This window comes from Plodia interpunctella, chromosome 3 (genome assembly GCF_027563975.2).
Source record: "Plodia interpunctella isolate USDA-ARS_2022_Savannah chromosome 3, ilPloInte3.2, whole genome shotgun sequence".
NCBI lineage: Eukaryota > Metazoa > Arthropoda > Insecta > Lepidoptera > Pyralidae > Plodia > Plodia interpunctella.
In genome coordinates this window covers 6,236,302-6,262,676 of record NC_071296.1, presented here as the reverse complement: position 1 = coordinate 6,262,676, position 26,375 = coordinate 6,236,302, and the positions used below count along the sequence as shown (strand labels likewise).

General features: G+C 36.5%; 3 protein-coding genes across 7 annotated transcripts; all 3 read right to left on the bottom strand.

Annotated features, from left to right (window-relative positions):
* Nucleotides 1-9: 9 nt before the first annotated feature.
* Nucleotides 10-10,688, bottom strand: LOC128682708 (synaptogenesis protein syg-2-like). Of its 2 annotated transcripts, none has more exons than XM_053767557.2 (16): nucleotides 10,382-10,688; nucleotides 9,740-9,857; nucleotides 8,863-9,056; nucleotides 6,480-6,617; nucleotides 5,932-6,141; nucleotides 5,501-5,673; nucleotides 5,172-5,322; nucleotides 4,130-4,266; nucleotides 3,863-4,013; nucleotides 3,346-3,570; nucleotides 2,370-2,551; nucleotides 1,985-2,165; nucleotides 1,334-1,516; nucleotides 643-968; nucleotides 227-559; nucleotides 10-151 (listed from the first exon to the last, which is right to left on the bottom strand). In XM_053767557.2, the coding sequence occupies exons 1-16, from the start codon at nucleotides 10,572-10,574 to the stop codon at nucleotides 80-82; spliced, it is 2,967 nt and encodes a 988-aa protein (XP_053623532.1). In that variant the 5' UTR covers nucleotides 10,575-10,688; the 3' UTR covers nucleotides 10-79. The 2 variants fall into 2 exon arrangements, with proteins under 2 accessions (XP_053623532.1, XP_053623533.1); XM_053767558.2 differs by having other exon boundaries at nucleotides 8,863-9,053; nucleotides 10,382-10,687.
* A 944-nt stretch (nucleotides 10,689-11,632) lies between these two features.
* Nucleotides 11,633-13,041, bottom strand: LOC128683493 (uncharacterized). Of its 2 annotated transcripts, none has more exons than XM_053769186.2 (4): nucleotides 12,796-13,041; nucleotides 12,541-12,699; nucleotides 12,014-12,254; nucleotides 11,633-11,928 (listed from the first exon to the last, which is right to left on the bottom strand). In XM_053769186.2, exons 1-4 carry the CDS (start codon nucleotides 12,930-12,932, stop codon nucleotides 11,806-11,808), a joined length of 660 nt encoding a protein of 219 aa, XP_053625161.1. In that variant the 5' UTR covers nucleotides 12,933-13,041; the 3' UTR covers nucleotides 11,633-11,805. The 2 variants fall into 2 exon arrangements, with proteins under 2 accessions (XP_053625161.1, XP_053625162.1); XM_053769187.2 differs by having other exon boundaries at nucleotides 12,541-12,684; nucleotides 12,796-13,037.
* Nucleotides 13,042-13,591: 550 nt separating this feature from the next.
* LOC128683789 (carboxypeptidase B-like) lies at nucleotides 13,592-25,035 on the bottom strand. Of its 3 annotated transcripts, XM_053769746.1 has the most exons (10): nucleotides 23,215-23,401; nucleotides 21,891-22,037; nucleotides 21,376-21,570; nucleotides 20,853-21,115; nucleotides 20,547-20,756; nucleotides 20,128-20,311; nucleotides 19,765-19,915; nucleotides 18,346-18,532; nucleotides 15,232-15,372; nucleotides 13,592-13,935 (listed from the first exon to the last, which is right to left on the bottom strand). In XM_053769746.1, exons 2-10 carry the CDS (start codon nucleotides 21,952-21,954, stop codon nucleotides 13,723-13,725), a joined length of 1,608 nt encoding a protein of 535 aa, XP_053625721.1. In that variant the 5' UTR covers nucleotides 21,955-22,037; nucleotides 23,215-23,401; the 3' UTR covers nucleotides 13,592-13,722. The 3 variants fall into 3 exon arrangements, with proteins under 3 accessions (XP_053625721.1, XP_053625719.1, XP_053625720.1); XM_053769744.2 differs by lacking the exons at nucleotides 21,891-22,037; nucleotides 23,215-23,401 and adding an exon at nucleotides 23,442-25,035; XM_053769745.2 differs by lacking the exons at nucleotides 21,891-22,037; nucleotides 23,215-23,401 and adding an exon at nucleotides 23,454-25,034.
* Between the last annotated feature and the right edge of the window lie 1,340 nt (nucleotides 25,036-26,375).

Below are 26,375 nucleotides of genomic sequence, written 5' to 3'. Positions count from 1 at the left end.
TTACTGTATGCCTTATTTAATGCTTATGAGATCTCTCAACTTTATTGAACTATAAAATTCTATAATCCAGTCATCGTTCTTATAATCCAGATTCCTTAGGACTAGAATAGCTTTGGAAAGTTGTTAATGTCGCGGGTGCCGTCTGGAGCGCCTTCAAAATGAATAACATGTTAGTGCACAGGTCGGGAGATTAGGACGAGTCTTCATCGAATGGATTAGTACTTACATGATGATTATGGTCATCTGGGTAGCTGTAAACGCTTGTCTGTCCACTTATAGTGGGCAAACCGACAGTATTCATTGGTGATATTATGACGTTACTGCATTGCTGTTTCTGCTCGTCTTTGGCAACGTTTTTTCTTACTATTGTAGTGTAAGGGGGGTTCGATTTAGTGGGCATGTCTCGTATTCTCGTGCCCGCGCGGTACGAGCCATATTCATCGGGCGGCGGAGGCAAAGAAAACTGGTCTGAAGCTTGAGTGATTTCAGAAGTTTCATCGCTCAATTCTTTGGCCAACTTGTTCCTCATTTTCCTGGGCATTGTGTAGAATGTGTTCATCTGAAATGATAATGAGAACTATTGCTTTATTTGAACATATCAATTGATAACAATTTATGCTGATAAGCGATTGACTAACTTACAGGTTTAGGGGCTGGGTAATTTGTCTCCGGCGGTAAATGCATTACTAGGTGGTCGCACAGGGCGTCCATATCTCGTTTTCTGCTTATATTTTGAAGAGAATGCATTCTGCAACTAGCACTATGTTGTAGACCTTCATTGAATTTGCTAGTGGCTTCCTGTTCCGCTGCCATTTCGTTCATGTATCGCGCTGAGTGGAACGAACTGGTTCGTCGCACGTCAAAATTTTTTGAAGAAGGATATTTTGCCATAGCTCTCCGAAATGATTCTGTTCGTCGAACGTTACATTCGCTTTCGTCGCTATCATGACAAGTTTCACAGTTTGATTCTGAAATGAAAAACAAAGACATTACAATCTCGAACATATTTAAATATTGAGATATAGGCATTCATTATTTAAACGTTTATAACATATAGTCGCATTATGTCTTATTCACACATTGGCACCTTAGTTGTAAATAGACTAATTCGCAAAATGGCTAATTCACAAATGTACTATTTCGCGAAATGGCTAATTCTTAAAAATACCAATTTGCATAAATAACGCATAGAAAAAATAAAACAACCAATTGGCCTGTAGGTAACAGATTTGACAAAATGTATATAATTAATGAGAAGTTATAAGTGGGAATAAAACTATGAAAAAAATTGTTAAAGTATTTCTAAAACAATCATTACGTATAATACGTATACCTTCAGTGTTATAAGCACACAGCGGCGGATCCTCGCGCACGCGCGGTAGATCCGCACGCTCGGCGCGCTCGCGTGCGCACAGCACGAGCCCGCACGCCGCCAGCGCGACCAGCGCCACGCCGCCGCACAGCGCCAGCGTCAGCGTCGTGATGTCTTCTACGGCACTAGGCAATAACTTCGACACTGCAATACACAACGCCATTATCTACTAAAAATAGATTTATTTCGTATATATATATTTGGCGAAATTTATAAATTTATGTCTTTGTTTTTCATTTCAGAATCAAACTGTGAAACTTATGATAGCGACCAATTTGCATAATTCTTATGATATATACACTTTTGCCATAAAGCTTTATATCCGTGATTGTCTGGTGAGTACTGTCGTAGGTATCGATGTTGGTTTGTGTGATGCGAATGCGATTGTTCTACCTATTTTTGCTTTGTTAAACTCTTGATAGCCACACGCTCATTGTAAATAACTATACTTAATTGTGTTTTCTCAGTAAGTGAAAATGGTATTTCACTTGTATAGAATTAAAGATCATTAAACCTTAATTCGAAACCGTACTCTTACCAGCGAAACTATATATATATATACATTTTAATGTATATTGCGTACAATTAGTTACAGTACAATAGCGTTCTCACCTGTAATTTCGCTTTTACTAATTGCTACTGAAGTGCTATTCCCCTTGGCGTTGGATGCTATGATTATGATTTCATATTCCTCTTGACTGGGCTCATTCACGACGAAAGTTGGCTCCGATCTAGTAATCGACGTGAAGATCTCGTCTGGTGTTATTGTTGATTTTACGATGCACAGAAATGTCTGCATAACAAAAATGTGAAATGTGTTAGCAATGCAATATTTATCCCGGAGTAGACCGGATTACTAAAACTAGCAAAAAGCGGTTATTTTGTGGTTTGGTGTTTGAAAAATTGTCTTTCTTTTTGTACAGGTTTTTAAGGCGCTAATAACAATACATTTGATTTAATGTACAATCTCTACTACATGGGAGTACATGATTTAAACCTGAGGCGATCCGCCATCGTGGCCCATTTCGCAGTGGATGTCGATGACGTCGACGGTGTTCTTGCGGGCGCCGCAATCGGCGGGCGGCCACGGCGGCGTCTCAGCGGTCACCAGCGACACGCATGGCGTGTGCGGCTGCCCGTTACTCGATATGTTGTTCATACCCCAGCAGAATATTGTGCCTGTCGCAAAATACAACATTATTATAATGCCGCTATACACTGCCGGCAAACAGTTGCCGAACTTGGGCGGCTTTGACATACATTGCTGGCTTTTCCTTGCGGTGAGAAACTAGGCAATATACACTCATTCGTGTCGGTTATCTGTTTGAGTTCGCCAATAGTTTATAACCGACATAAGATTTTATTTCCCGATACGGTTGCCTACACTTCCCATCATAATCGAATCGTTATGTAGATTTGCATTTGATGCATGTAATTTTTTTTTCTCTTTATTTTGGCATCAAATATTACAAACAATAATAGAACTAATGACTTACGTACTTTTAAAGACAATGAGTGCCGTGTGCCGAAAAGAAATAAATTGTAAAAGTAAATTGTAACCATAAAATTGTCGGCTGTAAATCAACATTAAATTTTTATAGCCTTATTATATTAGTACTCGAAGTATTAATTGTGCTATTAGAAAATAGAGTTTAAATCCAGTTATTTAAAATCATCACCAGCCTTTAGTTGTTTTAGTTTAGCCTTTAGTTCAATACTTAGTGTCTTTACTGCTAGGGCACAGGCGTAAGAATGATCCATCCTTTTTCTCCACCCATAAGGAACGTTACTTATGGGTAACGAAAAAGGGATGGGCCACCACGCAGGCCCAGTGCGGAGTGGTGGGTTGAATACAGCCGGCACTGAAAAATTCATTTTATAGCTAATAATATAATTTATTTTATAGCAAATAAGCAATTTTTCAGTTCCGGGTGTATTAGCTCCATCCATAAATAAATAAATCCATAACTCACTAATAACGGTGTCATTCGGCCTCTGGTACTCCAGTACCGGATCTTCCGTGTCTATGGTTATATGGGAGTGGTTCCGCAGAGTACTGGCGTTGACATCGTCCTTTACCACGACCCAGCGGTACGAGACGGGTGGTGGGTTCGAGTCCACGTCACACGTTATGTTCACGCTCTCGTCCTCGCGGCTCCCGTATTGCACTCTCGCTTCGTTCCTACAATATGGTGTATCTGAAGAAACCAAACATAGAATTTATATTATGACATATGTATAAAAGATTTGGGATAATATCTTTCGAATAAAAATTGCTTGATTTTAGACCATACAAGTTTTTTATATATGTTTGAATCAGTATTGCAATAGTAAATGAAACATTTTTGGCTATTTACAGTATTTAGGGTACTTTTTCTTTGGGTGAGGTTTAGATATTCTATTAAGTACTTCTTCCTAATTTAAGAACTCTTGTCAGTGGAGTATTCGCCACACCTGTTTCCTCAAGAAAATATATAAAAGTAGACATACACGTAACGTTAACCACAATGGGTTCGCTGTAGTCGTAGCCCATGTCGTTGTCTGCGGCGCATGCGTACTCTCCTGCATCAGCCACCGTCACGTTCTCCAGTATGAATTTCCCTTTCAAGGGTAGGTTGTTTTCTCTATAAACTTCATTTTCCTGCCAAAGTACATGGTTCATTGAAAAACACTAGCAACCTCGCATGACTAGATAACGAATATTAAACCAAGCTGCTAAGCTGACTGTAAAGAGTGATAAAGCACATTTGTACGTACCCCATGAAACCATGTTATTGAGTAAGCAGCTGGATTCGCATCAACTACACATGTTAAAATGACAGTAGCGCCCTTTGCAGCGAAAAGAACATTGTCCTCCAGTTCTTCGGTGACTACGATTTTCAAGACTGGTTTGTCTGGAAGAAGAATGTTCTTTCCTATAGTATATGAATAATCAAGTTAAATACAATGCGGACCCGAGCAGGCAACGTTGGAAAGATACCCCTATAAATTTCCACCTGTGACGTAAATAATAGTAGATTAGTAACCAAGGGTTTTGATGCCTTACAATTAATTGCAGCCCGAGATATTTAGTATAGTTCGAGGGTGCAATTGATGTTTACACCCGAGCTAACTACTCTGCTTTACATGTCGATTGTGAGGTAAGTAGAAAAAAACGTAATTATAAAAAAATCCCAAAAACAAACAATATTTAATTAAAGTCAAAGTTTTCTATTCCCGCCTTTTTTCATTAAAAAGAAACAAATAAATAACTTTTTAAGTTTTTTTTTTTCAAGAACGAAATTGAGATTCGCCGTTCGATAACTATTTAACATTGATAACTATTATATTTATACGAAGACAAGGCTGAATAGCGAAGCCACCGCTTTGGTCATTGTGCTGAATGCATGGTGTCTATTGCCAGAATGATGGTTAAATAGTTAGTTTTTAAATGTACGCGAACTTTTTGAAAGAGTGGAGTGCTTTTTTTAAATTACTTACCGCCCTAGGGGTTTTCTAGCTACATTATTGGCCCAGAGCGCTAATTGGTCACTTACAAGCCATTTGGGGGCAATAAGGACCTACTTACCGAATATGAGAGATGTAAAATTCTATACGTCTCAGCAGAGTAGGAATTGTAAACTTTACGCTGACACGTGTGATGCGAATATAATACTGCCTTCCCCAGAGGCCGTTTGAAAGCGCTATTAGTATAGTAAAAAATCTAGAACGCAGCACGTGACACGCGCCTCATCGTTCTCCAGCCGCACGCTCAACTGCACGCCACTGACCGTGCCCATGTGTATCAACATTATCTTACATGTGACTAGAAGCGGCAGCGGCTTGGCGCACAGCGAGCGGTCGCCGCCGTGGTTGTAGGCGGTCGCGCAGCACGTGACGCGCGCCTCGTCGTGCTCCCGCCGCACTTTCAGCTGCACGTCGCTTACCGTCAGCCGTTGACCCGTGTCCATCTGTAACATCAGTTTTCTTATATTAGTCAAAACCACCACAACAACATTGTTATAATGAGTAAATGTAATCAAATCAGATAGAGTATTAGCTCAAAAGATTTATCTTTCTTCATAACTAAGTTACTAAGTACACAGGTAAAATTTAGTCCAGGGAGATATTAAAATTTGGATTACACACAGTGAAATTCTGATCCAGCTGTAAGACATCCTGATCCAACTTCCAGGAGATAGCGGGCGAGGGTCTCGCGTCCAGCACCCGACACTGGAGAGCTAAGATCTCGCCCGCAATTGCGCGGCCGCCATTGAATGCCTTGCCTCGAGGGTCGTGTAGAGTCACCAACACTGGTGGCACTGTTTTAAACAAGACACAATATTATAAATTTTATCCGCAGTATAGGTTTATAACACATTGTATACCGAACCTTTCTTATAAGGCATGACCTACCCCATTCCAGTTTTGCAATCACCATCGACATATTATTATAGTCTATATAACTCTTGCTCTCGGATGCCCTAATGTTGGTAAAACTAGTTTCTAATAACATGCAAATTTTCATCATAGTTCGCTGTAATTTAGCTTAGTTTACAAATGAATATAGTAGAACTCACGAAGCATATCGATGACTACATCGATATACAGCGGTGTAGTATGGTTGTTGTTGTTAGCTAAGCAGGAGAGCACGTGACCGTGGTCCTCGCGCTCCAAAGGCCCGTAGGTGAGGTCGCTGCGCACGCGCAGATCAGACAGCGGGATCGATGAGTCTTTAATTTTCAGCAAACGTTTCTTTGACCACCAGAAAACTGTTGGCTGAGGTTGGCCTAGCAACAAATTAGTAGTGAAACGTTAGTTTAGGGTCGAGATAAATATTCATCTAACAACTTCAGCTGGCTCTCAATTGAACCTTGATTGTTCTGGTATTTTTTATTTTGGCTACAAAGCCAATAAGCACGCAACAACCGGATGAGCGTATCTTCGAAACTTATTGTTATATAAAAACGGTAACGTTGATTTACGGTTTAATTTTGTTACAAGAATCTGTGAAACTGTGTTTTTCGGGATACCGAAATGGGAAAAAATTGTGGAAAGATGCAGGTAGAGTTATTAGTACACAAAAGAATTTATTGATATTACAGAATGAGCTAGATTCCTCACTCACCTTTGAAGGCGACACAGTATAAGTGGATAGTGTCGCCGACGTAGTACGGGCCGATGTTCCGACTGGTGTTGGCCCCGGCCCGCGAGGTAGCCACGCGACTGCCATTCTCGTAGATCACCCAAAGTTGCTGCGGCGGTTCTATAAAGCATCATCATTAACAGCCAATTAAACACCCCCATTACTGGGGCACAGGCCTTCCTTATGGATGAAAAAGGAGCATCTATAAAGAATACACGTACATAACTATTTACATATTTATTAATAACATGACATTGCTCCACAGGATAACTTAACCCAGGAAATATTAACCCATATTTCAACTTCTGTCAAGACGTAGAGAAATTATTAAAGAACTATACATACATAAATATATATAGGTACCTGAGTCTTAGAAGCTATCTTTAGGCAGTTATAATAATAATTATTATTAGGTTGGTAATTTTGTTGTTAGTTAAACAGATATACCTAATTAATTAGGTATATGGGAGGAATCAAGTGGGGCCCGATCGGACTGCTATCCCATTGTCTTTCAATTGTCTTTCTTATCTCCGAGCTCGAAGGGTTGTCTCCAGATTTCAACGTAGTACTTAGGTATAATCTTCTTTGTTAAAGCGAAATGAAGATGTTCTTCAATATAAGGAATAGCTTTAGTAAAGAACGACGAGATCTAGGATAGTTTATATACTTTACTTTTACTATATGTATAAACTATGCTAAATTAGGAAAGAGTAGCTAAAAGTCGTGAGGACACTTATTCCCACAATTTTTATTTCTGAGAAAATAAATTGTATTTTATTTTAACGTTTATTCATAATTTGAATACTGCAAGATGTAGGTAATTAAAATAACTATAATATATAATGTTATTACTTAACATTACACACATTACTCTGGAATGAAAGGAACACTTTAATGGCGTAATATTTACATGGTTTAATTGTTAAATAGTGAGAATTGTTCCGGTGGCGTCTGCTTCCTCATTAGCCGGCGCGGATCAATTAACCAACTCCGCGCTATTTTGTTAGGTGGGTAAATAGCCGGCGGATGTTCAGCTTTTATTCTTCCTTTATTTTTTAGTTCTAAAAACTCAATGGAAAAACATTTCCCAAGCCACTAAATCAGTGGCATAGGTATATACAGCTTGTAGGGCTTGTGGTACCACTTTTTTACTTTTCGATAATAATACTTAATAAAAAACTGAATGATTTTTTTAATTGAATAATTTGCCTAATCTTAATTGTTGTATGGTGGTTGGAGTTGAATTTGCCCAGCACGGCTGCACCCATTTCAACTATCAAAATGTCATTCATCGTGCTATAGTCAATGGAAACGCTAAATACAAATCCATTTTACCTTAACAAATCGATAATGCGTACGAAATATTTGTTTAAATTCCGATACCATGAAAACACCAAACCAATTGACACAAATCCCTATGAATTTGAACAACGACCAAGTTGCTCAAATTCATAGGGATTTCATGGGGATACAAAAATATCAACTTACCATTATGTAAACTGACCTACGTTTCATTCTTGTTGGTGGATGGGGAGGATACCCCTCATAATTATTATGTTTGATATTTTGCAAGTATAGCAAATTTCTGTAGACTGCAGTGATTTACTGTCTAAAATTAGCTTACTTGTTAACAGTCCTAGGCTAAGGCAAAGATTTAAATTGTACGCTCCGCTTTGCAACTAACTAATTATAGGCGTAATTCATTTTTGCTTGGAACTGCGTATTTAATCAATACGAGTATATTTCGGTTGACTTCGACCTGTATTGTCTGGTACAATACAGGTCGAAGTCAATTGAAATATTTGTATATTTAATTATTTTATTTAATATTGCATCTATTAAGACACGTTTTGCCAATAGCTTCTCCAACCGTAACTCAGAAGGTATAAGATATCAATAGTATTTGTTCCACATTTAAGTAGTCGTTTTTAATTTTATTTTCTTATAATGGTTGTATGAATTGTTATATCTTGTTTTACTTGGTGTTCTTCAATTAATAGGCAGAGTCTTGTAATTAGCACAGTTTTTAGATATTGAAACATATGTAAGTTTACTCTATAGTTCGCTGTAAGACACCCGAAAATAAAATAAATAAATAATGATAGAGAAGCGAAAGCAGAATAAATCTATAAATGAACAAAAGTTAACGGCACACACTAAGTATTATGAGGTTCGATTCCCAGGGCGGGCAAATATTTGTAAAGAACGAGAACTCCAGATACTGAACGGGCGTGGTGGCTACCAAGGCACAAAGGTAGTCAAAAAACAAATAAATTAACCGAGCCAGTACAAGAAATCCGTGTTTGTTTGTAAGATCTTGCGCGTTTGTATACAAAGAACACATGCTAAAAGTACACATACTTACCGATGACAGTGAGTTCTAGAAATGTCTTGATGGCGGGACTAGACGCGAAGTCAGCGTGGCACATGTAGCGGCCAGCGTCCGAGGCGCGCGTCTCCAGGATCTGCAACGTCGCCTGCCCCGCCTCCGAGCTGACCAGCCGGTACCGCCGGTCTGCCGACGATACCGTGCCGTTGCCCACGCGTAGGTCTCGACTGCTGAGGCAGAATATTTATGAAATCAAGCGTGAAGTGGTGGAAGACGATATTTTTTATTCGTCCCTCGAATGATTATGAATATTCGATTGTCGAACAGCCTGATTAATTTTCCGTACATAGGATTTATCGACTAGTTCTTATTCCTGGCAGGTAATTACAGAAATCAATCTAGATTGATTTCTGTGCTAGAAATCAAAAACATCGTGAATTTACAATTCTAGCAATATTGATTGATACCATATCAAGCTACCCTGTTTCTAATTGTATGCTTAGGGAATAACGCTGATTTTACAATGAATTTTTATAGGTGAATACGAGTAGGTATATGCTGTTGATTATATGGTCATATGCAGTTCAATGCAAGTTATTACTAACGCAGCACTGATCAGATGCGCTCAATGACGCAGTGGTTAGCGCGCTCGGGCTGTGATAGTGGCGGTTAAGACACTCTCACAATGGCTGGTTAATGGGTGGCCAAAATTATATTGAGCTCCTTCGTGCTTCAGAAGGCACGTAAAGCCGTTGGTCCCCCAATGCGCAATGCCCGCGGGTGGGTCATGGCCTAAACTCAGCAGTGGGGACGTTTAAATGTTGGTTGATGATTTTTTGGAATGCTAATAAGCGGAGGTGAATAAGACTACTATGCTATTCAGTTATTATCAAGAAATCACTTTATCTTTCACCTGTAGAATGCAGCCGACGATCCATCTTTATACCAGGCAAGTATTTTAAGTTTGTCGTTTTCAGTTTCCGCAGTAACATTGCAAGTTAGTTCGGCAGTGCGTTCCAATACTGCCTCAACTGAAAAATAATCATTAATAATTTCTATGGATTCAAAGTGATTATAAAATTACAATTATAAGTACCTACTTGTAATTGACCAAGACCCCAATAAAAAAAATTTTAGTAGAACTAGACCTACGTAAAACCACACGCGTACTAGACAGGATGTACAGTCAACAGCACATTACCCGGCATGAACTTCTATGGCGCGGTAGGTAAAAGCGGCGATTTTGCTATGAATTTGTATAGGTTGATGTGCTGTTGACTCTACTACCTAGATCGCGGTGTTGTGAAGTTTTAAGTAATAAAGTAACTTAAACTTATTTTTTAGTTTTATGGTTTTATTATAATTTCGGACATTTTTATGCATGAAACTATTTTCACATGAAGCAAAATAGTATCGTACCCATATAATATACTTTCTATTTGCATGACTTAAAAATAAGTTCTTTTGTGTTTGTAGGTTTATTTGATGGAAGCGAATAAATTTTAACATAAAAATAAATCTAAGGTACTTACCTACTATAAATAATAGTACTCACCCTGTTCATAAACATTTTGTGCACACGTACTATAAAAAACCACAATGAAAACTGCATTGAAAATTAAATACTTCATTTTCACAGCACTTTGTACGAAATCGTTTATTGAAAATAAATACCTAAGTTCAATTATTTGAAATGTATTCCCGAGGAGGACATATCGGGATTGGTCGAGAATAACGGACACGCGCATCAATTGGCGCGCCTGGCAGCAATAAGCCACATCGTCGGTCCAGGGACTGCGGGACTCCGCTACCGGCCGGCGAGCTCCCGAGTTCCCGACCGCTTCCGGACCGCCAGTCGCTGTCCCCGCGACTGACGTCACGCCTGTTCACCGAACAAACACGCCGACCAATAGTTTATCATTTACCTTACACTTTTTAATTGGGGAGGTCGTAACAATTGGGTCACTTCAACTGGATTTACTTATTGTGTAAACTGGGATACGGATCCGTTTTGTTTTCGACCAAATTGGCTTCCGGTGTACATTTCATCTTATTTCCCAATCGCTGCAATATTGTGCCACAATTCATTGTATCCTTAATTTGAAATTTATCAATATTTCCCGCGCCCAGCATGAATCAACTAAGGTGTATACTGTTTGAAATATATTGATATACTAGCTGATGCCTGCGACTTCGTTCGCGTGGCCGAGTCAAAATTATTAGAGAAATTTAAATGTACAGACAAATGTAAGGATACCTATACATACAGAAGATGCTAATCAGACTGAAAAAATGTACTTTCTATAGTTTAGCTGAACTATTATGACTCTTCCTCAGGTGTTCCAGATCTCATCAGACTGAACAATTTTTGTTAAGTCGTCATTTCTATATTCCCTATACTTTAGCTGTACCATCATAGGTCTACATCAGGTGTTCCAGTTTTCAAATGTGTTATTTATATGATGCCCAGGCTTAATAGCTATAACAAAAAAAGTTTCATTTAAATCCGTCCAGTAGTATCGAAGCTTGTGTGTAAAAACAGACATACAGATTTTTTACAAATTCTTACTCTGTTGCTATGACTCTATCGCCTAATTTTAGTTTTATGTAAATTTATTCAACATACAGGATTCTTTTTTCTACTGTTTTATTATAATGTATTGATTTTATGCCACCTGTATTGACAGTTTCTACCTTACTTGCTTCATGTACTGCACTTTCAGTAATAATATTTCAGCAAATTTTGATTTACCTAAGATTCACCATAACATATAATTATTGTAATAAAGTGAAATTAAAGAATACAAAATTATGAAACATTTATTTCTAATGAAGTACTTAACAATATAACATATTTTCTGAAAAGTAATAGATCTCCATCATAAAGACATCAGATAAAATAATATCCTTAAGTAGTAACCATGAGGAAAGTAAGTAAATATTCCAAACAAATAGGTACCAATGTCGTAGCTTGACAGCCTATTTCAAATCCTTTATGGAACGTACAAACATCAATGTTAATATGGATATTACTGCTGTGCCTACAGTCGCAACTATTATCTTCTTTCTCTTTATGTTATTAGAGGATTCCTTAGTCAGATCCTGCAATAATAAACAGTACAATGCATTTTATATTCACATTTCATTTGAGAACTAAAGACAAAATTCTTGTAAACATAGTTCAAACCTTTATTTGTGTGTGTAGAGCTATATCCATTGAATTCAATATATTAGTAATTTCACTGAGTGTTGTTAGTGCAACATCTGAAGCATATTTGTCTCTATAAACTAAACAGTCTTGTAGTTTCTTTGTCTTTTTCAATGCTAGTGTATTTGCCAAGATACTTAAATATATCCTATAGAGATGCTGGGAACTTGCTTCAAAGATGTCCACAATTTCTATTGGATTTAAGTTACTCTTGTTTGACCTGGAAAAAATAAGAATGCTAAATAAAATTTATTAATTATGTCTGCAGATAAATAATTTTATAACGAGCCAGAACAGGTACTTCTAATTAATTCAGAAATACATTCATGCAGGCTATGTTATAATGTTTGTGTAAACTATAAATTACTATTGATAACATGAATTTGCGTGAAAAGATATTGATAATTGAAGTATGCATTTCAATAAAAAGACACTAAAAAGACATTATTTACCTTTTTTATAAAAAAAGCTAACATGAAATTTATAAATTAGGGTGCTAAGCTTACAATTGTTCATAGCATTCTTCATAAATAGGTAAATCTTTAACAACTTCAATAAGTTTCCTTCTGATTTCAGCATCATCTACTCCAAGCTTGCATAGATCTTCCTCTGTAAGTTCCATCAAAGTGGATTGTCCAATATTTTTCTTCCTGAAACAAAATCGTCTGATACATTTGAAAAACTATATTAATTACCTACATAAGAATATAAATAAAACGAAGGTATAAATTAAAGGTATAATATAAAACGTAGGTATTTACCTGAATATTTCGATATACTTTTCAGCACCAAGACCAATCAACAAAGAACCTATAGTAACATCAAATTCTGTTGGATCTATTTTGTTACCAAGATTTAAATTAAAAAGATTATCTTCTCTATCTGCCTCATTTGCCATATTCACGCCGGTTGTGGAAAAGTTTAAAAAACTACTTTATTTTGTAGATTCTAAATGTAAGTATAACCAACACGAGAAGGAAAAGAAAACAAACAAAAATTGTGATACATATCTATCACTGTCAGTTCTCAGCCTGTCGTTGTTTAAATGACATTGACAGTTCTTTTTTTATTACGAATGCTTAAAGCGTAAATTTGGCATGGAATTAGTAGGTGCTCCGTGAAGTACAATCTAAATCCATGAAATTTGGTGCATATCAGGTTTGTCTCAAAGGCAAAGAAAATTAAATAAACGATCATAGAAAGGGCCCGCGCGCTAAACGACGATTACGTACCTATAATATCACGTATGCGGTATGTCTGTAACTTAGAGGTAGATGGTACGTAGATAGATGGGCGTATTAGAAATACATGAGAAGAAACGAGTCCAATCTGCCAGTATGTATGAATGTATGGATTCGGCCGGGAAATTGTATGGAAATGTTCTGTCTCATTTGGTTAAGTCGTCGTCCACTGTATAGGTAACTATATAGTTATCTTTAGGTACTTTCGTTTGTAAACTTTAAGTTAACCATGAAAGAATATCTGTCGTCGGTAGCAGTATGAGTTACTTTCTATAATATAATAAAAAACAGAAAAAAATAGATAAATTTATTCATAAATAAGCTAAAAATCTAACCATTACATTCACATTTTATGTCTAGAACAGACATGCATTTATTCAATATACCTACAGTATACTACAATTTGCAACTAGCTACCTAAGTAGGTATTTTTTCTGCTTATAATACTTAAGGAGGATTTAAGTTATCTACTATAGCTTTGACAGCCATCCACGTCTCATGAGCAGTAGAAACTATTTTCGCACCAGGCAGCAAAAATCCGTATGGTCCAAAGGAATCTCTAAGATCCACATGATACGAGAAAGGAATGCCTGCTCGCGTTTTGGCCCAGTCGTGAGACATCCCTGAAGCTGGTTGTCGTATCTGAGCCACAGTGCCAACCTGAAAATAAAATATGTACTTAGAATTAAGCCTTTGAATAACAACTACCTACGTGGTCTTGTGTTGGAGGCCAAGACTCATTTGCGTTACTGAGCCCGAATAATGAGTAGTAGGTACCTAGTATACCTAACAATAAGGTACCTCCTAGTTCCTTTACTGACAGTGTTTGAAATGTTTTTGTTTTAGATATAAAATAAACAGTACCTACTTAATACCTAAATGATGAGGCGGTGATACCTAGTCCAGTGGTTAAGACTGAAAAACTCTGTAGCACGATTAGAGTTGCGAAGCAAAACCTGCACGCTGCTCGACTATAGTTCTTCAGTGCGTATGCAGTAGTGTGACTACGTGCCACTAAATGGCGGTATCAAATCAGTAAGTTTTAGCAATATCACACTCGACAAGAAGAAGACAAACATTAAATAGACGGATCAACATAGCTCTATCACGATCGTGGATTATAGATCAATTTTCCTCACGATGTTTTCCTGTTAATCTACAATGTCACGGCTTCACAAGGAAATAAAATGTGAACGTATTTTACCTAGTACGATCGACGACTACAACGATCATTTTGTAAAGAAAATCGACTACAGCAAGATAAATAAAGCAGATTCTAGTAAGTAGTAAAACTTTAAGTCCTGCCTGGGTAGATACCCATTTACCCGATTCAGACAGATAGAAAGTATGGCAATCACACTAATGACACAGTGCGCTCATCATTATAGGCGTGACAATGCAAGTTGGTACCTAAGTACGTGCCTATGTTTACAACAATACCCGGTTATGTGTTAAAGAATATAACATAGAGTTTATCAATAAGTTTATTTGTTTGACAAATTAAAAAAAAAACTACTTTCAATAATCATTTCGTTACAACTTTTGAACGGCTTAACCGATTTTGATCAAACATATCTAACAACCACCGCATAAAAATTAGCTATCAAGTAAAAAATACCGCATCCAAATCGGTTCACCCGTTGAGGAACTTATAACACGTCTTATAACACGTCTTTGCGTTGGGGGTTAAAAAGGGCATGAAAAGAAAATTTATTCCAGTAATCAATTTATAAAATATCATTTAAATTGAATCAAAACTAAAGTAAGAAATATACTACTTACTTATACATCATAAAGTACTTTACCTATTGTTTACTAAATAAAGTATTTCTCAGATGCCTAAACTCAATGTAGTTATTATTATTTAATACTTTGTTAAATGTCTCTAGATAAGTAGATAAAGTTGGCGATAATTTCTCAAGTCAAATGTCTGGACATGAAAATAAGATGTTTCACCTGATATTTAGTGCTGTAGGCATCAGCAAGTGCCGCAGTGGCCAATTCTCCCATTTCCATCAGCTCCCCATCGACCGACGAATGAGTCTCCGAACTCGGCACTATCCAAGCTTGCGTATACGCATGCAGAGATATGTACACCTGAAAACATGATGTTTATTACATCATCCGTGGCAAAGAATAAGTAGCAATATTTGTTAAAATTAAAATATTTATCGATTTTTGACAAGTAATGCAAAGCCTCAGTAGTAAATTCGAACATAATTTATTCTATCACAATTAATCTATATCCATACCAGTTTGTACGCATTTTCAGGCCAGGGTGCATTGGGATTCGGATTTTTGAGGCATTCATTGGGCTGAAGCTAACATTGAGCCTTTTGAACCTACATATAAAGGTAATATTAATATTATAAAAGTGAAAGTGTATTTGTTTGTCCTTCTTTCAAGTCAATTGGATTGAGGTGATTTTTAAATTGTACTCATAGTTGAAGAGCTGGGTAGTGCCATAGGAAACTTTTATCCGCGGACGGATCCGCAAACAATTACAGTTAGTGAATAAATACATTGTGCACACTCCAATTCCCCGTTCTTCTACGTTACAGGGGCGCTGTAGTGTGAATAATTGAGACCCAAACCCCAAAATAAAACAATACCGACAGTTTCATTGAAAGACTGTTTCACGGTGGTGGATGTAAGTTCAACAATCATCTTATCACTATGCACTCTAGTTTACTAGGCGTCCGTATTTAGTACCAAAAAATAAGTAAAAACCTTACCCAGTATTTGATGTCTTATTATGAAAATTCACATTGTATTCTCACATTGCCTATTAAGTACTTATTTATTTGAATAACTTGGCTAGATATACCAGTTTAATTTTTGCAGTTTTTGTATCTTTATTTAGACACTAACATCTAATCGAATTCGAATCCAAGTAGCATAGTTAAGTGACTTAACTTAAGTCGGTATATATCTAGATAAGTCTAAACTATTATTTAAATCCTGCTAACTTACTATAAATGATATTACTTATATTGGGTATTAACCCAATATAAGTAATATAATTTCCACTCGTTTTTGATTATACTTTATGATTAGCCAATAAAATGCAAAACATGTCTATAAACATACTTAAATTCGTTTTTCAGATAAATTATTATTAAAAAAAAAATACTAATTTAATTATCAGTTCTGCTCGTAAAAAGTTTTTATGTGTCCATATTTATATACTTAAGTACAATGTAAATATGTAAACGGGGCGTTAATAGTACCTACCTGTATTCACAGCCTCCCATTTTGTTTTTATGGCAGTTTATTTAAACTTAAATTTTATAGCGTCAACTTGCCGACAAAGTATTTCTCTATGAAAATGTGTTAGTTAGAAATCAGAATAAGTAGTTTCTATTCTGCTGCCTGCAAGTATAGCAATTTATCATTCTCGCAGGCCCGTAAAGGTAGACCGCACGTCGATCGCGGCTAGCGGGAAATTGTCAATATGCTATCGACGTCATTACTTTCAAGTTTCTACTACACTTTCAAAGTGAATTTCATACTCAAAATTTATGAATGTACCTACCTACTTTAAACATCAAACCAATAATGCGATCGATTTTCCTAAAGCCCTAGCAGCTTTTTAAGAATTATTCAAAAATTAGAAATTATTTTCAGTAAAATTGGGATTTTATGGATAAAAAAGTTTTAAAAATAATACATAGCTACGACGATTTCGTCCAAGCTAAGCTCCACATTTTATCCTCATGGATACCTACTGGACATATATTTTTTGCCAATCACATAACCTCATCATTGGTACCAGATAGAGTATACCATACAAATTTCCGAATTTCCAGTACCTACGTAAGTACCAAGTTATCAGATTCCTGTAAATTCAAATGAAATTTCGTAACATCCCAAGTATAGTTTAAATCTGACATTGCAGACATACAATTACGAGTACCTACTAGTACTATTTAAGTGTATCACCCCAAATTTGTATACCTAATTACTACTAATAAGTACTACACTACAAATAAGTAAACAATACTTTACTAAAACTTACGTAACGTATACTTATTCGTACATAGTAAAACAAAGTTGCTTCCCGCTAACTATCTGTCCGTATGTATGCAGGTCTACGGATTTTGATGCGTTTTTTTTAATAGATAGTGTGCGGTTCCTGAGGAAGGCTTAGATGTAAAATTTATTATGGTTTTACCCGAGCGAAAATTTATGCATAAAACAAAATAAAATTTAAATTCCGCTCCAAAACCTAGACGCTTCAGTAGTATATAGGTAGAAGGTAGGTAATTACAATAATATAACGTAAGTAGTTAAATGCAATTGTTATATACTAATTAATTATTATCTGATCTTAAACGGAGTTTTCATTTTCACTGATGCAAAATGTGTAGCACAGATAAATAGATAGATACCTAGGTACACAATGGCGTTGCACTTGAGCTGCTGTAATAAATTCCTCGTAATCTTCCCAATCTTCAGATAAACGTTGTATAAAATAGATACCTCCTACATGATGACATATTATTATAAGTATGGCATGTTCAATGTAGTTCAATGTACTTACAATGAATCTTCCTGTTGTACATAAAAAAAATTCTAATTCGACATGAAACTGGGGGAATAATTCACATTAGGCTTGCGATTCTCGAAGTTCCTGCGTTTATAGAAAATCCCAATCGAAAAAATTCATTAAGCGCCTTAATTCACGAAATTCTTTGGATTTTGAATTTATCAATAATCGACGATTGATGTAAATACATCAATACAATACCTACATAGATATTAAATGTAGGGAGCTAAAGTTAAAACGTTTTATGGCTATTTTACTCGATAAATTTACGAGCTATTTGATGATGTGGAGTAAAACTTGCGCGAGGTGTCGGTCTAGCTAGGATGGAAATACACAATCAAAAACTTAAATTTGTTTAAGTTACCTAATAACTCTTCTATCCCAGTTTCCCGCAGATTACAAGTCAGCGTAAGCGTGGTACATAATGTCCGCGATTTCTTTTACATGCCTAATGTTTTTCTTCTCTCTACCGTATTACCGAGCCGAACAGTGAAGAAATTGACCAAATATTTTTATTTTACCTTTATTTGTCTCCGGTGCTCAGTGAGGAAGTCCGCGACGGCCCGCGTCTCAGGCTCGCTGAACGGGTGCGAGCCGGAGTAGTTCTCATCGCAGGGGTCCTGCGAAGAGTCCTGCTTGCCCCAGTTGTAATCCCAGTTGCGGTCCGCGTCTACGCCCACGCATTCGTTACTCTTCCACCATTGAAACCTTCAATAAAATACGATATTATAACAATTAAATAAATAAATCATTACCTATATAAAGTATTGTTATAGGTAAGTTAATCAAGGGCTGTGGAAAGCTCATTTTCAGATTTTCATTCAAAACTGTCTTATTATGATTATTAGACAGCAGGTGTTACATAGGTATTTCCTTTTTGAAGATTTATTTTTTTTTTTTTTCAAAAATGGATATGTAAAAGAGATAAGAACGTGCCTTGTAGATTTAACAATCTAATAACGTCGAAACTTTCACACAAAACTAACAGATAAGATGCAAACTCATAAGTATTATCATTTTCAAGTTTCCTTAACTCGTTTCCCTAGCTCGAGAGCAGGATATCTCTCAGCAAGTCAAACTTTCTACACACGCAAATCTTTACTTCAACATAAATATTTTAAAAAAATCCTGGTCCCAGTTGAGCCACTCATGGAAGCTTGTGAATCCAACCATCGACAGTGACGCAATTTACCTTTAATTGTATGTCCTATTTATTAGTTATCTACCTATTATTAGACATTTACCTATCTAAATCTGTCACCGAAACTGTATTTTTGGCTAACTATTATTGAAGTGGCTTCTTATAATATTTTCATGTTTCACGTTCAATACCTTGTTCAATCGTCATGGTGTGATAAATAAGTGACATAAATATTTATTCTGCAAAAAACATCTGACAAAATATAATAATAACTAGCAACGCAAAAAAAAAAACATAGATTCGTACAAATATGTAACACCTACTAGCGGCGCGTTTGTACTTCGCTCCCGTGGTAATTTCGGGATAAAAACTACTTTATGTGTTATTCCAGATTATTTTCTACCCGTGTACTAAATTTCATAACAATCTATCCAGTAGAGATCTCGTGAAAGAGTAAACTCAACATACATCCTCACAAACATGCACATTATAATTCGCGCATTTTTTCGATAAAAAAGCACTTTCCATCATAGCCAATTATCTCTGAAGTTTTGGTACCTAGGTAATGGAAGTGCACATCCATAAATAATTAAGAAATAATTAATAAAAAATAACGATTTAAAAAAGCATATACTAAAATATTGAATTGTTAAATAAAATATTAAGCGAGATACGTTCTAACTTCTAATAATCATAAGGCGTACGAAAGTACGGCAGGCAGATATATCCATCCACACAATTACGAAAAAGACATTTAGTAAACCATTTTACCTAAGTAACTAGTTACTGCCGTACTTACCAGGCGACAAAGTAGTCGTCAGATTGTTCAGGTTGTCGGGATCGTGTTTTTTTCCAAAGCCTATCGTGGGTGTGCGAGTGTTCGTAGCCGTCGGGGTTCATCACTGGCATTATATAAAAATCTGCTTGTTCTAGTAATTTGAAATCGGCACCTGAAAAATAAAGAAGCTATATCATTCTATGTACTTACTACCATCTATTGTTGTACTCAAAATCATTTTGTTTTATTGTGCTGAATTTTGTTTGATTTCAGATGATTTTAGCCATGTTTTATCCCTTATCTTGAGGAAAATTTTGTTTATTACCAGCCTACTTCCATTTCCAACGTGTCTGTAGGAGAACTAGTTTATAATAAAGTTCGAACCTAATCCTTTATCTCCTTCGACAAGCGCGCGCAACATCCATGTAGCAACGGCCGGAGCAATCCACTCCCGCGCATGCGCGCCTCCGTCCACCCACACCGCAGGCTTCATGCGCGAACGAAGCTTCCACTTCTTCTTCTCTTTACTACTCACATTTTTTTGAGTCTCGTTTACGGGTACAGATACCTGGTGATGTTCAAGTTTTTATAGTTTGTAAAACACGTAAACATGGATAGAGTAGACGCACAGTGGTTGTTAAAAAAACAACATACTTAGAAAAAAAAATTTAACATTGATTGCACAGCTTTTGTATAAAAAGTGAAATATGAAAATAAACTAGGTAATCCAGTCGCAGAAGCCCAAAAAGCGAATAGCTATACAAGAATAAGAACATTATGACATTGTCGTCATATGTACATACCTTTACTGCAACTAAAGGAAGTCCTTCTGATGACCGACCAAGCGGGATCAGCTCCACCATATCGGTATAAGAATGTTGCAGATATTCCAAGTAGCGCAGGATGTCGGCATACCGATGATACCTCCGCCACGTCATCGGATGACCATTCAACTGTTCCAAAGCGCGGCGCTGTTTTAACGACAACGACGGATTTTCATAAGCTATAGCTTTCTGTAAATAAAAAATGAATAAAATTATTAAACCAATAAAACATCGATTCAGTGTCTATTTTATTGATTTAGACCATGATGTTTTACTGATACCTACTTGTAAATCCCAAATAACAATCTCGTAATCAATATTTGCGTTTTGGAGGTAATCTTTGACATCAGCCATAAGATCTGGTGGTACTAGGAGATCCGTGGAGCTATTGAGAGACGGTGGGGTACACCACATCAACCCAGAGCCTTGACCTTCTTCCTTCAGATCTAGCATATCGTTCACTTTCTTCTTTACGTCAAGATATGCTCGTAGTAGTTTAAATCCTTTATAATGACGCTTTTCTGACTTCTTTGATGAAATCTTTTTTTCTGAAATAATCGTTTTCAAAGTGTTATTGTTAGTGAGCTTGTGATTTTCACGTGACATAAGTATGTGATGATGGGATGGTTGAGATAGATAAAGAATTTATCATAATTTCAATCTATTTGATCTTACCTAGTTACGCTTTCGCTGGTAACATCTCTCGCGTAGCTGATCTTATGATCATCGCCTAAATAAATCATAGTTACCAACTTATCGAATCATTGGTATACCAAACAAATGTAAACTAAATAAAATGAAATCTTACTAATATTGGCTTCGGTAACACGATCTCCGTCGTTGTCTTCATCGTCAAGTAAAGCCTGGTACCAGTTCTTGCTGGTGGTCGTAACTGGGGTCGGGGTTGTAGGCCCAATGGTAGTAGACTTTTCCTTAGATTCATCGAACCAGTTGCCGCCAAAAATTGAACTAGATATCCATTTATATATTCTTGAAAAAATACCTGCAACCGTTTATTTTATCTCTTAAAACTATAGAACTTGTAGTATTTAATAGCATTTGACAAAAACAACCACTGATGACGGTCCTGTTATCATATCCGCCGTTTTTTACTTGCTACTTTGATTAATTCTGTCATCAATCTCACCATTTTCTCTCAAACTAAGACACCAATCGACAAAGCTGATTCCAAGTATCCAAAGATAGATAGGTAGGTCTAATCCAAAGAATCTAGTAGTTCCCACATCTAACAAAAAATCATTAAGTTGGTTTTTTCCCCAAGGAAGAAATTTTGAAAATTATTGGATGGATTCCCATTTCTACCTGCACGCACGTATCTCAACTCCGATAAACCAGATTTCCTTCGCAGTTCGAGGTCAAGGGCCATGGCCTGACCAGGTCATATTACAAAAGTACGGTACTTTGGTAAGTATTAGATTGTTTGGAACTATTGTTTAAAATTATTGTAAACTGCAAATAAAATGTTCCAATTAAAATTATGTACATATATAATTAAAATATTTATTTTAGATAACCTCCCTACCTCCTTAGTTGCGAGCCACTATACTAAAAGCCTCTGCCTCTCAAATGGTGAAACCAAATGCGGCTTCCTTTTTCTTATTGTCAAATGACAAGGCAGAAAATTCCAACTTTACCAACCAGGAAGTTAGGGATTGTCGATTTCCTAATTATTAAGAAAAACGACGAATCGTATTAACCGTATTGATATTGATATTATTATATAGTCCTTTATTTTCTTTAAAATTAGAAATCAACCATATATTCGATCATATATTCGATCGTTACATCGATATACATAATATAGTAACTTACTGAAACAGAAAAATGCTCATGATATACTTCTAATAGTAACTATATGATGATCATATTTCAGCCTTTTTCTGCCCACTGTTCAGCTTATAAGTAAGAATATACCTAAGTTTGTAGATTGCTTTGCGCGTCCTACTTGTGATCCCACAAAGTATCTATTTTGTAATAGTTAGTTGTCAACAGGTTGCGGGCGTACTAGTTTTCCCTTCTCACAAGATGACTAACTGGCTCTCGCAGATTCATTTTATTAAGTAAATCTGATATACTTCTAAATAACTGCTAGGAATCTTACAAGTTTATCATATAATTCTAGTTAGCACTCGCAGATCAAAAATCAGTGTAAAATGGTCATATTCAATCGAACTTTCGGATTTATACACAAAATAAGAATTCAACAACTAAAGGTAGCAATTAAATATACAGATTTTCTGCAATAAGAATTTAAACTTTTCACAGACACAAGCCACCGATAAATGGCATTAGTAAATCTCCGGTTCTTGAATTTCTCCTTTTTATTGACGCTTGGGCATACGGCACTGATTTATAAAGTACCTAACAAATAAGTTAATAAGTTATTTAAATTTATTAAAATAAATAGTAAATATCAAGTTATAATATTGTTTACTGTCCATTACTAAGTACGCAATTTATGAGTTTGTATGTTTGCATCTAGTATTATATATTTGGTGGAAAATTGTGTTTGTGATATCGATTAAAACATCGGTGAAATAACAGGAAGTTTGTGTAGTACGTGGACTGTGAAACTGTTTGTACGTGACAGTTGGACGTTACACGCTGCAATTTAAGCATTACTTACGTTATACGAAACGGTTAGAACACTTTCGGAAGAAAAATCGAGTTTCTCTAGAAAAATATGTAGGTTTACATATTTAAAATGTTTTTTTGCCAGTTGACTCGCACTTCCAGATGATTCCAAAAAAAAACTATATATATGTAGAGCTATAAGTGTAAAAATAAAACCTAAGGTACATACGAGGTACCTACTTATTGGTAACTATAATTAAAACTATGTATCCAACCTACCTAAGAACCAACCTGATTTTGAAGGTTTCTTTGGAGCAGTTTTCTTTTGGTTTTGATTATCTTTGAAAAATGTTGACAGCCATCCTGTCTTTTTTGGAGGGCAAGACGTTTTCTTTGTCGGTGTTGGTTTGGTTATTTTATATGTGGTACGGATTGGGCGGGGCGAAGTTGCGGGCGGGCGGCGCTTCGTTGTCGACTTCGTCGGCCTTCGCGATGGGATCGGTCTCCGAGTCGAACTCGGCCTTCTTGTCGGATTCGGGCGTCTTGACGAACTTGGCCGTCTTGTCGGACTCGGCCACTGTGCGCTAGTCGGACGCCGGGTTGTCGGCTTTTTACTTGCCGTAATTACCTCATCCTCCACATCCAGCAAAATATACTGATCTCCCAACTGCACAACAGGGCGGGTTACTTTATTTTCTACACTAGGTTTATGCACAGGCTTTTTGGTCACTATAAAGTTTGTATGGCTCTCAATTTTGATATTAGTAGTCTTAACGAATTTTTGTTTATTATTAGAATCATTTAACGACGCATTCAGTTTTGCGCTTGGGCCTTTTAATATCACTTTGGGACTTGCTGTCGACGGACGCGGTTTCGGGACGGGTTCGAATGATTCGTCGTAATCGTCAAATATCGAGAATGAATCATATGATGCCGAGTCGGAAGAGGCGTCGGAGTAATGCGGGCGTTGCATAGCCGCCGCGCAGGCCAGCACCAGCAGCGCCAGACGCCGCGCCATATGACGAGCGTGTGCGCATGGCGAGGTGCGCGCGCACTGTACCTGCAGCGCGACCGTGACTGCTAGACCACCTTCCCTGCTACTGTGATTATGCACGATGTCGCTTTCAACTTAGCCGCCCCGCACCCGCTTACACTAGGTCACCCAGCCCGTTCCGCTAGTCTTTCTATCATATGGTTGATTCCCTTGTATGTGTTAACTAAAATAAATTATTTTTGTGCACTGACTCTTAGGCAGAATAACTATATTAGGTTAATTATTTAATTATTCTTAGAAATCAGATGATCCCCTATACAAAAGTTTACAGAAGTGTAAAATATACAATACTAGCTATTGCCCGCGGCTTTGTTCGCGTGAATTTCCCACGGGAACATTTATTTTTCCGGGATTAAAGGAGGTACTCTATGTCTTTCTCTGTATTTCAAACTACATGTACCTATGCAAGATCTCAAGAAGATTGGTTAAACAGATAGAGAGAATAAATCTCAGATGAGAGGTAACAACAATACTTTCTCGCATTTATATTATTAACTAGCTTTTGCTCGCGGCTTCGCCCGCGTGAATTTCATAGCAAAATCTCAGTAATTTCTTTATCGCGTACTCTGTAAGACTGGTAACATATATGATTTAAATTCGCATTTTTCCTCATCTTTAGTTCAATTTCCAGTTTCCCGTACGTGTCTCGTCCCGCAAACTTGTCCAATCCCACTTCCTGCTATGTAATTTAGATATTCCGTACCGTTTCCTACATATTGTGCCACCATGTTTTTCGCAATGTGTCCCGTCCCGTTTCCCACTACGTGTCTCCTTCCAATTTCCCGCTCCGTCTCCCACTCCCGCTTTTTATTAACCACAAACGTAAATTATACATTTTTGTATTTACTTACTGTTATTTACTACAAAAAGTGTGCCAATATTCAGCTTTTTATCTTGAAAATTGTATTAAGTCCCATACAATCTTTTACTGGGGAGTAAAGGTTTTGAAGGTTGAGGGTTATTTTCAGAAAAAGCTGAAATACGTATTCATTAATTTGTTGTATAGAACCAAAATCCAAATTTTCAAGTCAGTAATTTCAACGGTGTAGAACTTTCATTTTAACAGTTTTTCACTTCTTTTTCTTTGTACTAAATCTTAAAGGAAATAGCCGATTTCCTTTCTTTCCGTTTCCGTGGATTGTTATTTTAATTTTCCTACAGGACCCTCCTCATTTTCCGGGATGAAGTATCTATAAGATGTTAACCCGGGATTCCGAGATATTTTTGATTCATTATCAGTTTTTCAATTATCCTACAGGATTGTATCTAAGGTTAGCCCGGTATATAAGGTACTACCACTATACTACCGGTATATAGGCTACATACCAAATTTCAAGCAAATCGGTCCAGTAGATTTCGAGTGATGCGCGTTCAGACAGACAGATAAGCAGCAGGCAGGCAAAAATTTCCAAAGCCTTATTTTCGTCATCTATATCAGTAACTAAGTATATTCCATGAAGAATAAAAAAAAAAGACAATGTACAAATTTGACCTTTCTTCAATTTTATTGTATGTATTGATGATATTGATGATTTATTAAGATACAATGTCATTGGTTTATAGCCTGTTGGCTATAATCAATATAATCTACAGTTGATTGATTATATTGATATATCTATATCAATATAATCAATCAACTACTTTATGTATAGGTACTTATTATTTTAATAATGGATGTTTGGATGTTGCACAATTTTTTTGAAATGATAATGCAAACCACATATATATACATAGGTATAGCATAGATAACAAATCTGTCATAGATAACAAATCTGTCAAAGATATGATTACATTCATCTGGCGTCGACGACAATGCGTGAAATTTAGACCACCCGACACGGTCCGGTTGGTAAACGCACTGCATTTGTCGTGCGTTTGCGCTGCTGTTTATATGCATGTCGTCGTCGAATCAATATATTTATTTCAAATAATATTTTTCTATATAAAACGCATCACTACACAGTGTGATTATTGGCACTATTTTTTATTTGATATCATTCCTTTTTATTTAGTTTCACTTGACTGTCTATATAATATATCAAGTTAAACTTCACCTACTTCCACTATTCACTTGTCCTACAAAGTTAAATCGAAATCAAATCATTTATTCAGAAATTAGGCCTTCACAGGCACTTTTTCACGTCATATTCTAAATGAAA

Coding starts and splice junctions, on each gene's coding strand:
- LOC128683789 (XM_053769744.2), bottom strand. CDS start 24,180: ATGGCGCGGCGTCTGGCGCTGCTGGTGCTGGCCTGCGCGGCGGCTATG. Junction 20,312..20,546: donor TTCCTTTAGTTGCAGTAAAG/GTATGTACATAT, acceptor GAACATCACCAG/GTATCTGTACCCGTAAACGA. Junction 19,916..20,127: donor CGAAGGAGATAAAGGATTAG/GTTCGAACTTTA, acceptor TTTATTTTTCAG/GTGCCGATTTCAAATTACTA.
- LOC128682708 (XM_053767557.2), bottom strand. CDS start 10,574: ATGCGCGTGTCCGTTATTCTCGACCAATCCCGATATGTCCTCCTCGGG. Junction 6,142..6,479: donor ATACTGTGTCGCCTTCAAAG/GTGAGTGAGGAA, acceptor ATTTGTTGCTAG/GCCAACCTCAGCCAACAGTT. Junction 2,552..3,345: donor GCCGAATGACACCGTTATTA/GTGAGTTATGGA, acceptor ATTTTGCGACAG/GCACAATATTCTGCTGGGGT.
- LOC128683493 (XM_053769186.2), bottom strand. CDS start 12,932: ATGGCAAATGAGGCAGATAGAGAAGATAATCTTTTTAATTTAAATCTT. Junction 12,700..12,795: donor AAGTATATCGAAATATTCAG/GTAAATACCTAC, acceptor CAAATGTATCAG/ACGATTTTGTTTCAGGAAGA. Junction 11,929..12,013: donor CTCTACACACACAAATAAAG/GTTTGAACTATG, acceptor TTATTATTGCAG/GATCTGACTAAGGAATCCTC.